This window comes from Catharus ustulatus, chromosome 34, assembly GCF_009819885.2.
Source record: "Catharus ustulatus isolate bCatUst1 chromosome 34, bCatUst1.pri.v2, whole genome shotgun sequence".
Lineage (NCBI taxonomy): Eukaryota > Metazoa > Chordata > Aves > Passeriformes > Turdidae > Catharus > Catharus ustulatus.
In genome coordinates this window covers 1480170-1495350 of record NC_046254.1, presented here as the reverse complement: position 1 = coordinate 1495350, position 15181 = coordinate 1480170, and the positions used below count along the sequence as shown (strand labels likewise).

Genomic DNA, 15181 nt, shown 5'->3' with positions numbered 1-15181 from the left:
CGCTGCTGGTCCCCACCGCGGCCATGGCCCTGAACCGCAGCCTCCTCGAGCCGTGCCGCGCCAGCCGGCGCCGGGGGTGGGCGGGAGCGCCGGGTCCTACACACGGGTTGGGCGCTTGGGGCTGCGTTTAAAGGCTGCGCCAATCTGTGAGAAATGTTTGCAAATGTTGCACCTGCCTGTAAACTGCACGCTCGAGGGATTCCGTTACTAATTCGTTACTAATTCGTTACTAATTTGTTACTAATTTGTTACTTTGTTGGCGCGGCGCGGATCTTGGCATCAAAAAAAAGGGTGCGCCTTATAGTGCGGTGCGCCTTATGGTCGTGAAATTACTGTTCTTAATTAACACGTCATCACTGTAACAAAGCTATAATAACCCGAAATTAACCCCTAATTACCCCTAATTAACCCCTAATTACCCCTAATTAACCTCCAATTACCTGTAATTAACCCCTAATTAACCCCAAATTAACTCATAATCACCCCTAATTAAACTCATTACCCCCAATCAACTCCTAATTCCTGCCTAACTGAGCTAATTACCCCTGAATAACCCCTAATTACCCCTAATTAATCCCTAATTAAGTTCATTACCCCAAATCAGCTCCTAATCCCTCCCTGAGTTAATTACCCCTAATTAACCCCTAAATAAACTCATTACCCCAATCAACTCCTAATTCCTCCCTAACTGAGCTAATTACCCCTAATTAACCCCTAATTAACCCCAATTTAAGCTAATTACCCCTAATTACCCCCAAATTCCCCCTAATTACCTCTAATTAACCCTAATCATCCCTAATTAAACCCTAATTACCCCCAATTAACCCCTAATCACCCCTAATTAACCCTTAATTAAGCTCATTACCCCAAATCAACTCCTAATTCCTCCCTGAGCTAATTATCCCAAATTAACCCCAAATTAAGCTAATTGCCCCTAATTAACCCCTAATTTACCCCTAATTAAGCTAATTACCCGTATTAACCCCTAATTAAACTCATTACCTCGGATCAACTCCTAATTCCTCCCTAACTGAGCTAATCACGCCAAATTAACCCCAAATTAACCCCAAATTAACCCCAAATTACCCCTAATCATCCCTAATTAACCCCTAATAACCCCTAATTACCCCCTAATTAGGCTCATTAGCCCCGATTCGCCCTCACCTGTGCGGTTGTCCAGGTAGCGAATGCCGCGGTCATCGCTGGCCGTGATGGTCAGCGGCTGCGAGGGGTGGGCGACCACCTGGTTCACCTGGCCGGAGCCACCTGGGGGGACAGCGGGGTCAGGGACACCTGGGGACAGCTGGGGACAGCTGGGGACACACCTGGGGACAGTGACCACCTGGTTCACCTGGCCGGAGCCACCTGGGGGGACAGCGGGGTCAGGGACACACCTGGGGACAGTTCTGGGGACACCTGGGGACAGCTGGGGTGAGCGACCACCTGGTTCACCTGGTCGGAGCCACCTGGGGGGACACTGAGGGTCAGGGACACACCTGGGGACAGCTGGGGACAGCTGGGGGGACAGCTGGGGACACCTGGGGACAGTGACCACCTGGTTCACCTGGCCAGAGCCACCTGAGGGGACAGCGGGGTCAGGGACACCTGGGGACATCAGGGGACACCTGGGGACAGCTCAGGACACCGTGGAACAGTTGTGGGGACACCTGGGGACAGCTGGGGACACTTGGGGACACCTAGGGACTCCTGGCAGGGTCAGGTGACCCTTGAGGACATTCGGGAGGGTTCAGGTGACCCCAGGTGACCTCAGGGGACAATGAGGAGGTCAGGGGACATTTGGGGACATTGGGGGATTCAGGTGACCCTTGGGGACATTGGGAGGGTTCAGGTGACCTCAGGTGACCCTTGAGGACATTGGGAGGGGCCAGGTGACCCCAGGTGACCCTTGGGGACATTGGGGGGGTTCAGGTGACCCCAGGTGACCCTTGGGGACATTGGGGGGGGGGCTCAGGTGACCCTTGGGGACATTGGGGGGTTCAGGTGACCCCAGGTGACCCTTGGGGACATTGGGGGGGTTCGGGTGACCTTTGGGGACATTGGGGGAGTTCAGGTGACCCCAGGTGACACTGGGGGACATCGGGGACATGCAGGGGGGGTCACTCACCGCCGTTTGGGGACACCAGGGTGGCCTTGGTGACCTCGAGGTCGTAGAGGACGGTGGCACCGGAGCGGAACCCGGCCACCAGCTGGGCCGGCTGCGTGGGGACAAACGTCACCGAGGTGGGGACACCGTGATCTGTGAGGGGACAGGTGAGGGGACAGCTGTGTCACACCTGGGTGGGGACAAACGTCACCGAGGTGGGGACACCGTGATCTGTGAGGGGACAGGTGAGGGGACAGCTGTGTCACACCTGGGTGGGGACACCGTGATCTGTGAGGGGACAGGTGAGGGACAGGTGTGACACCTGGGGGACAGGTGTGTCACACCTGGGTGGGGACACCGTGATCTGTGAGGGGACAGGTGAGGGGACAGCTGTGTCACACCTGGGTGGGGACACTGTGATCTGTGAGGGGACAGGTGAGGGGACAGGTGTGTCACACCCAGGGGACAGCTGTGTCACACCTGGGTGGGGACAAACGTCACCGAGGTGGGGACACCGTGATCTGTGAGGGGACAGGAGAGGGGACAGGTGTGACACACCTGGGTGGGGACACCGTGATCTGTGAGGGGACAGGTGAGGGACAGGTGTGTCACACCTGGGTGGGGACACCGTGATCTGTGAGGGGACAGGTGAGGGGACAGCTGTGTCACACCTGGGTGGGGACACCGTGATCTGTCAGGGGACAGGTGAGGGGACAGCTGTGTCACACCTGGGTGGGGACACCGTGATCTGTCAGGGGACAGGTGTGACTCCAAGGGGACCCCAGGGTGTCAAGGTGTGTCCCCAATGTCCCCAGATGTGTCCCAGGTGTCCCCAGGTGTGTCCCCAGTGTCCCCAGGTGTGTCCTCAATGTCCCCAGTGTCCCCAGGTGTGTCCCCAGTGTCCCCAGGTGTGTCCCAATTGTCCCCAGTGTCCCCAATGTCCCCAGGTGTGTCCTCAATGTCCCCAGTGTCCCCAGGTGTGTCCCCAATGTCCCCAGTGTCTCCAGGTGTGTCCAGGTGTGTTCCCAGCATGCTCAAGTGTGTCCCCAGTTCATTCAGGTGTGTCCCCACTGTCCCCAAATGTCCCCAGGTGTGTCCCCAATGTCCCAAATGTCCCCAGGTGTCCCCAGTGTCCCCAGTTGTGTCCTCAATGTCCCCAGTACTCCCAGGTGTGACCCCAGTGTCCCCAGGTGTGTCCCAAATGTCCCCAGGTGTGACTCCAAGGGGACCCCAGGGTGTCAGGGTGTGTCCCCAGGTGTGTCCCCAGATGTCCCCAATGTCCCCAGGTGTGTGGTGTGTCCCCAATGTCCCAGGTGTGTCCCCAGCTGTGTCCCCAATGTCCCCATCTGTGTCCCCAGGTGTGTCCCCAATGTCCCCAGCTGTGTCCTTAATGCCCCCAAATGTCCCCAATGTCCCCATGTCCCCAGGTGTGTCCCCAGGTGTGTCCCCATGTCCCCAGGTGTGTCCCCAGCTGTGTCCCCAATGTCCCCAATGTCCCCAGTGTCCCCTCTCACCTTTGTGCCCGTCCAGCACGCTGAGACAGGTGCCCGTCCCGGTGCCACCCCCGGTGCCACCGCCGCTGTCCCCGCGGGGGTCCCAGAGGCGCACGGTGCCGTCGGCCGAGCAGGAGGCCAGGTGGCGGCCGGTGACATCGAAGGACAGAGCCCAGACGGCGTCAGAGTGACCATCGAGGAACCCCCGCAGCACCCCGGGGTCTGGGGACACCAACGGGGACAGTGAGGGGACATTGAGGGGACTTGGGGACATTGAGGGGTTTGGGGACATTGAGAGGATTTGGGGACAGTGGGGACATTGGGGGGGCTGGGGACATTGAGGGGATTTGGGGACATTTGGGGACAGTGGAGACATTGAGGGGACAGTGGGGACATTGGGGGGATTTGGGGACATTTGGGGACACTGAGGGGACAGTGGGGACATTAGGGACAGAGCGGACATTGGGGACACTGGGGGGATTTGGGGACATTGAGGGGACATTTCAGGGGGTTGGGGACATTGAGAGGATTTGGGGACAGTGGGGACATTGGGGACATTGAGGACATTTGGGGACATGGGGACATTAATGGGGATTAGGGACACTGGGGACATTAGGGACATCAGGGACATTTGGGGACACTTGGGGGATTTGGGGACATTGGGGACATTGAGGGATTTGGGGACATTGGGGACATTAATGGGATTAGGGACAGTGGGGACATTTGGGGACATTGAGGACATCAGGGACATTTGGGGACACTTGGGGGATTTGGGGACATTGGGGATGTTGGAGATATTGGGGACATTGGGGGTGGCATTGTCCCCATGTCCCCAAGTGCCACCACGGCTCTGGTGCCCACCCTTGTGTCCCTCTGTCCCCAGTGCCACCACGTCCCACTGTCCCCAGCTCCCACAATGTCCCCAGAGTGTCCCCAAGTGCCACCATTCCTGATGTCCCCAAGTGCCACCACCCCTGACGTCCCCAAATGCCACCTTGATGTCCCCAAGTGCCACCTCAATGTCCCCCAGTGCCACTGAGGTGTCCCCAAATGCCACCCCCGATGCCCCCAAGTGCCCCCACGGTGTCACCAAGTGCCATCCCAATGTCCCCAAGTACCCCCGTGGTGTCCCCAAATGCCATCTCTTGATATCCCCAAGTGGCACCATGGTGTCCCCAAGTGCCACCACACCCAATGTCCCCAAGTGTCACCTCTGTGATGTCCCCAAGTGTCACCTCTGTGATGTCCCCAAGTGCCACCCCCATATCCCCCAGTGCCACTGAGGTGTCCCCAAGTGCCACCACACCCTCAGTGTCCCCAAGTGCCACCTCCCAATGTCCCCAAATGCCACCATATCCAATATCCCCAAGCACCACCACACCCATGATGTCCCCAACTGCCACCCTGATGTCCCCAAGTGCCATCCCAATGTCCCCAAGTGCCCCCCCGATGTCCCCAAGTGCCACTCCAATGTCCCCAAGTACCCCCGTGGTGTCCCCAAATGCCATCTCTTGGTGTCCCCAGCTGCCACCCCGATGTCCCCAAGTGCCATTCTGACGTCCCTAAATACCACCCCTGATGTCCCCAAGTCCCACCTCAGTGTCCCCAAGCGCCCCCACGGTGTCCCCAAGTGCCACCACACCCAATGTCCCCAAGTACCCCCGTGGTGTCCCCAAATGCCATCGCTTGATGTCCCCCAGTGCCCCCCTGGTGTCCCCAAGTGCCACCGCGGTGTCCCCAGGTCCACCCCCATGTCCCCAGGTGCCACCCCTGTGATGTCCCCAGGTGCCACCCACCGTAGCCATCGTAGGGGTCGCTGTCCAGGGCCGGGAGGCGCCAGCAGCGAATGCGAGCGTCCACGCCGGCGCTGCAGCACAGCCCGGAGCCACCGCTGTCACCTGTGTCACCTGTGTCACCTGTGTCACCTGCTGACACCGCCACCGCCAGCACCGGGCCCCTGAGGGGACAAAGGGACAAACGTCACACAGAGTCAGTGTCACCTGTGTCACCCCAGTGTCACCGCCACCGCCAGCACCGGGCCCCTGCCATGGGGACAAAGGGACAGAAATGTCACACAGAGTCAGGGTCACCTGAGACAGCTCAGTGTCACCTGTGCCACTTGAGTCACCTCATTTGAGTCATCTGTGTCACCTGAGTCAGCTCAGTGTCACCTCAGTATCACCTGTGTGACCTCAGTGCCACCTGAGTCACCTGAGTCAGTTCAGTGTCACCTCAGTCACCATAGCGTCACCTGTGTCACCTGGGTCACCTGAGTCAGCTCAGTGTCCCCTGTGTCACCTGAGTGTCACCTGAGTCACCTCACTTGAGTCACCTGTGTCACCTCAATGTCATCTGTATCACCTCAGTGTCACTTCAGTGTCACCTGAGTCACCTCACTTGAGTCACCTGTGTCACCTCAATGTCATCTGTATCACCTCAGTGTCACTTCAGTGTCACCTGAGTCACCTCACTTGAGTCACCTCAGTGTCACCTCAGTGTCACCTGTGTGACCTCAGTGTCACCTCAGTGTCACCTGTGTCACCTCAGTGTCACCTGAGTCACCTCACTTGAGTCACCTCAATGTGACCTCAGTGCCACCTGTGTCAGCTCAGTGTCACCTCAGTGTCACCTGTGTGACCTGAGTGCCACCTGTATCCCCTCAGTGTCATCTGTATCACCTCAGTGTCACCTCAGTCACCCCAGTGTCACCTGTGTCACACGAGTCACCTCAGTGTCACCTGGGTCACCTCACCTTTGTCACCTCAGTGTCATCTGTATCCCCTCAGTGTCACCTGTGTCACATGAGTCATCTGATCTTTGTCACCTCAGTGTTACCTGTATCACGTGAGTGTCATCTGTATCACCTCAGTGTCACCTCAGTGTCACCTCAGTCAGTTCAGTGTCACCAGGGTCACCTGTGTCACATGAGTGACCTCAGTGCCATCTATGTCACCCCAATGTCACCAGTATCACCTGAGTCACCTCAGTGTCACCTGTGTCACCTGTGTCACCTGAGACACCTCAGTGTCACCTCAGTCACCCCAGTGTCACCTGTGTCACCTGTGTCACTTGCGGCCACCGCCACTGCCAGCACCGGGCCTCTGCGATGGGGACAAAGTGACAAAAAAACAGAATAAAACCAGACTAAAGCCACACCCACTGAGATGACATCGAAGGTGACAAAGAAATGACAATGACGTGACAATGACAAGACACCAAAGTGACACTGAGGTGACAAAGAGGTGCCACCAAAGTGGCACTGGGGTAACAAAGAGGTGACAATAAGGTGACAAAGTGACAAAAAAAAGGAACAAAACCAGAATAAAGTCACAATCAGTGAGGTGACATCGAAGGTGACAAAGAGATGACAACAACGTGACAAGGACAAGACACCAAGGTGACACTGAGATGACAAAGAGGTGACAGCGAGGTGGCACTGAGGTGACAGAGAGGTGACAATAAGGTGACAAAGTGACAAAAAACCAGAATAAAACCAGAATAAAGCCAGAACCAGTGAGATGACATCAAAGGTGACAAAGAAATGACAAAGAGGTGACAATGACAAGACAGCAAGGTGACACCGAGGAGACACTAAAGTGACATCAAGGTGACACTGAGGTGCCATCAAGGTGACAGAGAGGTGACAAAGTGACAAAAAACCAGAACAAAACCAGAACAAAGCCACAACCACCGAGATGACATCGAAGGTGACAAAGAGACAACATTGACGTGACAACAACATGACAACAAGGTGACACTGAGGTGACAAAGAGATGTCACCAAAGTGCCACCAAGGTGCCACCAAAGTGACACTGGGGTAACAGAGAGGTGACAATGAGGTGACAAAGTGACAAAGAAATGGACTAAAGCCACAACCACCAAGCTGACATCGAAGGTGACAAAGACATGATAGTGATGTGACAATGACAAGACCCCAAGGTGACACAGAGGTGACAAAGAGATGCCACCAAAGTGCCACCAAGGTGACATCAAGGTGACACTGGGGTAAGAGAGAGGGGACAATGAGGTGACAAAGTGACAAAAAACCAGAATAAAACCAGAATAAAGCCACAATCGGTGAGGTGACATCGAAGGTGACAAAGAGATGACAAAGAGGTGACATTGAAGGTGATGGAGAGGTGACAATGAGGTGACAAGGAGGGAATAAAGAGGTGACAAAGTGACAAAATAACAGAATAAAACCACAAGCACTGAGGTGACATTGAAGGTGACAAAGAGATGACAGTGATGTGACAATGACAAGACACCAAGGTGACACTGAGGTGACAATGAGATGACAAAGATGAAAAAGAGGTGACACTGAGGTGACAGAGAGGTGACAAAGTGACAAAAAACTGGACTAAAGCCACACCCACTGAGGTGACATTGAAGGTGACGAAGACATAACAGTGATGTGACAATGACATGACAGCAAGGTGACACTGAGGAGACAATGAGATGACAAAGAGGTGACAAACATGACACCAAGGTGACATCAAAGGTGACAGAGAGGTGACAATGAGGTGACAATGAGGTGACAATGAGGTGACAAAGAAGGGATAAAGAGGTGACAAAGTGACAAAAAACCAGAATAAAACCACAATCATTGAAGTGACATTGAAACGACATTGATGTGACAATGACAAGACACCAAGGTGACACAGAGGTGACAAAGAGATGCCACCAAAGTGTCACCACGGTGCCACCACGGTGCCACACCTGTGCCCGCGGAAGGCGTAGACCGGCTCCACGTCCAGCGCCGCGCTCCTGAGGGGACAACGGTGACAAACCCGGTGACAATGGTGACAAACCCGGTGACAACGGTGACAAAACCCGCTGCCACCGCCGCCACCGCCCCCGCGTCACCCGGTGTCACCCGGTGTCCCCCGGTGTCCCCCGGTGTCACCCACTTCTTGGGGACGAGCGGCTTGTGCAGGTTCCAGAGCTTGAGGGTGGCGTCCTCGGAGGCCGTGACCAGCGCGGGGTGACAAGGGACAAAGGCCAGCGCCCGCACGGCGTCGTAGTGACTGCGCAGCGTCAGGCGCGGGCTCCAGCTGCGCTTCGGGGACAGAGCCCGGCCATCGGGGACCTGGGGACAGCAGGGTGGCATTTGGGGACATGGGGACATGGATGATGGGCTCCAGCTGCGCTTCGGGGACAGAGCCCGGCCATCGGGGACCTGGGGACAGCAGGGTGGCACTTGGGGACACTCAGGGGACACTCTGGGGACACTCTGGGGACATTGAGGTCGGGCTCCAGCTGTGCTTCGGGGAGCGGGGGCCATCGGGGACCTGGGGACATGGGAAGGGGTGGCACTTGGGGACATGGGGACACTGAGGTCGGGCTCCAGCTGCGCTTCGGGGAGCGGGGACCCTCGGGGACCTGGGGACACGGGGAGTGGTGGCACTTGGGGACATGGGGACATTGAGGTCGGGCTCCAGCTGCGCTTCGGGGACAGAGCCCGGCCGTCGGGGACCTGGGGACACGGGGAGTGGTGGCACTTGGGGACACTCTGGGGACAGGAATAGGGACACTCTGGGGACACCCTGGGGACATGCGGGTGGCACTTGGGGACACGGCGTGGCAGTTGGGAACACCCTGGGGACACTTTGGGGACACTGTGGGGACAGGAATGGGGACACTCTGGGCAGTGGTGGCACTTGGGGACAAGGGGACATAGGGGAACCAAGGTCATGGTGGCACTTGGGGACACTCTAAGGACACTCTGGGGACACAGGCAGTGGTGGCACTTGGGGACACTGAGGTCGGGCTCCAGCTGCGCTTCGGGGACAGACCCCGGCCCTCGGGGACCTGGGGACAGCAGGGTGGCACTTGCGGACACGGGGTGGCACTTGGGGACACCCTGGGGACACTCTGGGGACACCCTGGGGACACCTTGGGGACACAGTGAGTGGTGACACTTAGGGACATTGTGAGGGCACTTGGGGACACTGAGGTCAGGCTCCAGCTGTGCTTCAGGGAGCGCGGGCCATCGGGGACCTGGGGACAGCGGGGTGGCACTTGGGGACATGGGATGGCACTTGGGGACACAGGAGAATCAGGGAGTGATGGCACTGGTGGCACTTGGGGACACACGGAGTGGTGGCACTTGGGGACATGGGGACATTGATGATGGGCTCCAGCTGCGCTTCGGGGAGCAGGGACCCTCGGGGACCTGGGGACACAGGCAGTGGTGGCACTTGGGGACACTGAGGTCGGGCTCCAGCTGCGCTTCGGGGAGCGGGGACCCTCGGGGACCTGGGGACGCGGGGTGGCATTTGGGGACAGGATGAGGACACCCTGGGGACATGGGGGTGGCACTTGGGGACACTCTGGGGACATTGATGATGGGTTCCAGCTGCGCTTCGGGGAGCGCGGGGCCATCGGGGACCTGGGGACATGGGGGTGGCACTTGAGGACACTCTGGGGACACCCTGGGGACATGGGGGTGGCACTTGGGGACACGGGGACATTGATGATGGGCTCCAGCTGCGCTTCGGGGACAGAGCCCGGCCATCGGGGACCTGGGGACAGCAGGGTGGCATTTGGGGACATGGGGTGGCACTTGGGGACACTCTGGGATATGGGGGAATCAGGGAGTGGTGGCACTTTGGGGACATGGGGACATCGAGGTTGGGCTCCAGCTGCGCTTCGGGGACAGAGCCTGGCCCTCGGGGACCTGGGGACAGTAGGGTGGCACTTGGGGACACTCTGGGGACACCCTGGGGACATTCTAGGGACACTGGGATATGGGGCAACCAAAGGAGTGGTGGCACTTTGGGACACGGGGGTGGCACTTGGGGACACTCTGGGCAGTGGTGGCACTTGGGGAGAAGGGGACATAGGGGAACCAAGCTCAGGGTGGCACTTGGGGACACTCTGGGGACACCCTGGGGACACCCTGGGGACAGGTGGCACTCACGTCACCGCCGTCGTTGTCGTTTGTCACCGTCAGCTCCGCCAGGTCCCCGAGCCCGTCCAGGGCCAGCGCGTCAGAGGGGACACCTGGGGACACAGGGGACAGAGGGGACAGTGGGGACAGAGAGGACAGTGGGGACATTGGGGACAGAGGGGACAGTGGGGACATTGGGGACAGAGGGGACAGTGGGATGTTGGGGACAGTGACACCAGGGTGGCACTGGGGACACTGAGACCCCGCAGGTGACACAGATGACAAACAGGTGGCACAGTGACACAGGTGACATTAATGACACACAAGTGACACACAGGTGACACTGAGGTGACGCACAGATGACACAGGTGGCACAGGTGACATGGTGACACTGAGGTGACACAGGTGAGGTGACACACAGGTGACACAGGTGACATTAATGACACACAGGTGACACAGGTGACACTGAGGTGCCATTAATGACACACAGGTGACATTGACGTGACACTGAAGTGACACAGTGACACAAGTGACATAGATGAAGTGACACAGATGACACTGAAGGGACACAGGTGACACACAGGTGACACTGAGATGACATTAATGACACACAGGTGACACACAGATGACACTGAGGTGACACAGGTGACACAAGTGACATTAATGACACTGAGATGACACACATGTGACAAACATGGCACTCAGGTGACACAGGTGACATTAATGACACACAGGTAACACAGGTGACATTGAGGTGACACAGGTGACATTGAGGTGACACTGAGGTGACACAGTGCCACAGGTGCCAGCGCTGTCCTTACCCTCAGGTGGCCGCAGTGGCCCCGGTGGCCGCGGTGGCCCCAGGTCCCCGTCCCGCAGGTGGCACCGGTGGCTCTCTGTGACAAAGGGGAGAGGGGTCAGGGCGTGTCCCCAAATGTCCCCAAGCTGTCCCCAGGTGTCCCCAAGCTCACCTGAGATGTCCCCAGGTGTCCCCAAGCTGTCCCCAGGTGTCCCCAAGCTCACCTGAGATGTCCCCAAGTGTCCCCAAGTTGTCCCCAGGTGTCCCCAGGCTCACCTGAGATGTCCCCAGGTGTCCCCAAGCTGTCCCCAGCTCACCTGAGATGTCCCCAGCTGTCCCCAAGCTGTCCCCAGGTGTCCCCAAGCTCACCTGAGACGTCCCCAGGTGTCCCCAAGCTGTCCCCAGCTGTCCCCAGGTGTCCCCAAGCTGTCCCCAGCTCACCTGAGATGTCCCCAGGTGTCCCCAAGCTGTCCCCAGGTGTCCCCAGCTCACCTGAGATGTCCCCAGGTGTCCCCAAGCTGTCCCCAGGTGTCCCCAAGCTCACCTGAGATGTCCCCAGGTGTCCCCAAGCTGTCCCCAGGTGTCCCCAGGAAGTCGAACTCCCCCAGGGCGTCCTCGGAATCTTCGTCGTCCTCGTCGTCGTCCTCGTCCTCCTCGGGGACCTTGGGGACACCCTGGGGACACAGGGGTCAAAGGCCAGAGGGACACAGAGGTCAAAGGTCAGGGGAACACAGGGGTCAAAGGTCAGGGGCACACAAAGGAGAAAATCTCCTAAAAATTTCAATGTCACCCAAAAATTCTCTAAAAATTCCCAAAATTCTCTACAAAACCCTTAAAAACCCCCTAAAAATCTTCCCAAAATCCCTCCAAAACCTCCAAAGATTTCCTAAAAATCCCCAAAAATCCCCTAAAAATCCCCTAAAAATCACCCAAAAAGTCCCCAAAAAATCTCCTGAAAAATCCCAAAAAATCCCCTAAAATTCTCGTAAAAATCCCTAAAAAATTTCCTAAAAATCCCTTAAAAATCCTCCAAAATCCCCTGAAAATCCCCCAAAAAATCCCCCAAAAATCCCCTGAAAAACCAAAAACAATCCCCTAAAATTCTTGTAAAAATCCCTGAAAAATTCCCTAAAAATCCCTTAAAAATCCTCTAAAATCCTCTAAAAATTCTCAAAAAATCCCCTAAAAATCCCCCCAAAATCTCCAAAAAAATCCCCCAAAATCCCTTAAAAATCCCCTAAAAAGCTGCAAAAAATTCTCCAAAAATCTCCCAAAAATCCTCTAAAAGTCCCTTAAAAATCCCCTAAAACGCCCCCAAAATCCCCTAAAAATCCCCTAAAAATCCCTTAAAAATCCCCTAAAAATCCCCAAAAAGTCCACAAAAGATCCCTTAAAAATCTCCCAAAACTTTCCTGAAAATCACCCAAAAATCCCCCAAAAATTCTCTAAAAATCTCCTAAAAATCCCCTAAAAATCCCTTAAAAGTCTCGTAAAAATCCCCCCAAAATCCCCAAAAGATCACATAAAAATTCCCCTAAAAATCCCATTAATATAAAAAAATCACCAAACTTGACCAAAAATCCTTTAAAAATGCCCTAAAAATTCCCCCAAAATCCCTCAAAAATCCCCCAAAAAATTCCCAAAAAATCCCCCCCCCCAAAAAAAAAATCACCAAAAAAATCCCCAAAAAAATCCCCAAAAACTCCCCAAAAAATCCCAAAAACTCCCCAAAAAATCCCCTAAAAATCCCCAAAAAACAAAAAAATCCCCCAAAAATCCCTTAAAAATCCCAAAAAATCCCTAAAAAAATTAAAAAAAAATCCCAAAAAATCCCCCCAAAATCCCTTAAAAATCACCAAAAAATCCCAAAAAAATCCCTAAAAAAGTCTAAAAATATCCCAAAAAATCCCCAAAAAACCCCCAAAAAACCCCAAAGAATCCCAAAAAATCCCCCCAAAAAACCCCTAAAAATCACCAAAAAAATCCCAAAAAATCCCCAAAAAATCCTTTAAAAATCCCTTAAAAGTCCCACAAAAATCCCTTAATAATCCCCTAAAAATCCCCAAAAAATAAAAAAATCCCCTTAAAAATCACCAAAAAATCCCTAAAAAATCCCCAAAAAATCACCAAAAAATCCAAAATAAATCCCCAAAAAACCCCCAAAAAATTCCAAAAAATTCCTAAAAAATCCCCAAAAAATCCCAAAAACTCCCAAAAAAATCCCCAAAAAATCCCCAAAAATTCCCCTAAATCTCCCCCAACCCCCCCAAATTTTTGTCCTTTGGGACCTTTCCCCTCCTGCGGTTGTGGGCGTGGCCCGGGGTGGGGGAGGGGCCCTCGGGCTCCTCCTCCTCGTCGCTGTCATCCTCGGGGGGGGAGGGGCTGAGCCCCGGCCCCGCCTCCTTCCCGGCGTTCCTGGCGGGAAAAAAATTGGGAATGAAGTAAAAAAAATCCAAAATAATAATAAATAAATTAAAGCTATAAAGGAGAGTGAAAAAAAATGATTAAAGATTCAAAATCTGGGGGGAAATGTCAAAAATCGCAGCAAAAATCAAAATATTCCTCGTGAAATTCAGCCCCAAAATTCCCCCCAAAATCTCTGGAATTCTCCTAAAATTTCTCAGAATTTCCTCCAAAATCTCAAAAATTCCCCCTAAAAATTCCCTCTAAATTCCACAAAATTTCCCCCCAAAAATCCCCCAAAATTTTCCACAAAATCCTCCCTAAAATTCCCCAAATCTTCCCAAAAATCCCCCCAAAATTACCAAAATCCCCCCCAAATTCCCAGAATTCCCAAAAAATCCCCCCAAAACTCCCCAAAATTCCTAAAAAATCCCAAAGTAATTCCCCAAATCCCCCCAAAATCCCCAAAAATCCCAAAATTTCCCCTAAAAATTCCCTCAAAATCCCCCCAAAAAATCCCCCCAAAATCCCCCAAAAAATCCCAAAAAATTCCCAAAAAATCCCAAAATTCCCAAGGTAATTTTCCCCAAAACCCCCAAATTCCCTGAAATTTCCCCAAAATTTCCCAAAATTTCCTCAACCTTCCCAAATTTTCCCCAAATTTCCCAAATTTTCCCCAAAACTCCCCCAAAAAACCAAAAAAAATCCCCCAAAAATCCCCAAAAAATTCCCCAAAATTCCCAAAAAATCCCAAAATTCCCAAGGAAATTTCCCCCAAAATCCCCCAATTCCCTGAAATTTCCCCCAAAGTTTCCCAAATTTTCCCCAAAATTCCCCAAAACTTCCTAAAATTTCCCCAAAAATCCCCGAAATTCCCTCAAAATCCCCCCAAAATTCCCAAAATTTTGCCCAAAAATCCCCCCAAAACCCCCAAAAAGTCCCCAAAAATTCCCAAAAAATCCCCAAAAATCCCCCAAAAAACCCAAAAAAATCCCCCAAAATCCCCCCCAAATCCCCAAATTTCCCCGAAAAATCCCCAAAAAACCTCCAAAATCCCCAAATTTTCCCCAAAATCCCCAATTTTTCCCCCAAAATTCCCAATTTTCCCCCACCTCTGGATCTGCTCCTCGATCCTGCGCAGCAGCAGCGACTCCGCGGGCGGGGGAGGGGAGGGGGGGCTGGGGGGAGCTCCAGGAATTCCAGAAATTCCCAAAATTCCTGAGGAATTTTCCGGAATTGCCAAAGGATTTTCTGGAATTGCCAAAGAATTTTCTGGAATTCCAGGGGGGTTCCTGCCCAGCAGTGAGCGGAGGCGCCGGGATCTCATGTCCAGGATGGTGTCGGTGTAACCAACCTCCTCCAGGTACCTGAGTTTGGGGGGAAATCACAGGAAAATGGGATTTTAGGGAGTGGTAAATTCAAAAAAATATTACAAATTAAAATTGCCAAAAATTTTTCAAAATCCCCCCAAAAATCCTGCAAAAATTCCA

General features: G+C 54.1%; 1 protein-coding gene across 1 annotated transcript in view; it reads right to left on the bottom strand.

Annotated features, from left to right (window-relative positions):
• Positions 1-15181, bottom strand: part of LOC117009617 (striatin-4-like) — a 34847-nt gene that overhangs the window by 6503 nt on the left and 13163 nt on the right. Inside the window, exons 5-15 of the mRNA XM_033083883.1 lie at positions 14804-15058; positions 13577-13703; positions 11833-11962; positions 11311-11385; positions 10520-10602; positions 8508-8686; positions 8317-8364; positions 5394-5554; positions 3619-3819; positions 2126-2257; positions 1165-1266 (exon numbers count right to left, since the gene is read on the bottom strand). Coding sequence (XP_032939774.1) covers positions 1165-1266; positions 2126-2257; positions 3619-3819; positions 5394-5554; positions 8317-8364; positions 8508-8686; positions 10520-10602; positions 11311-11385; positions 11833-11962; positions 13577-13703; positions 14804-15058 — 1493 coding nt within the window. The remainder of the gene's footprint in view (positions 1-1164; positions 1267-2125; positions 2258-3618; positions 3820-5393; positions 5555-8316; positions 8365-8507; positions 8687-10519; positions 10603-11310; positions 11386-11832; positions 11963-13576; positions 13704-14803; positions 15059-15181) is intronic.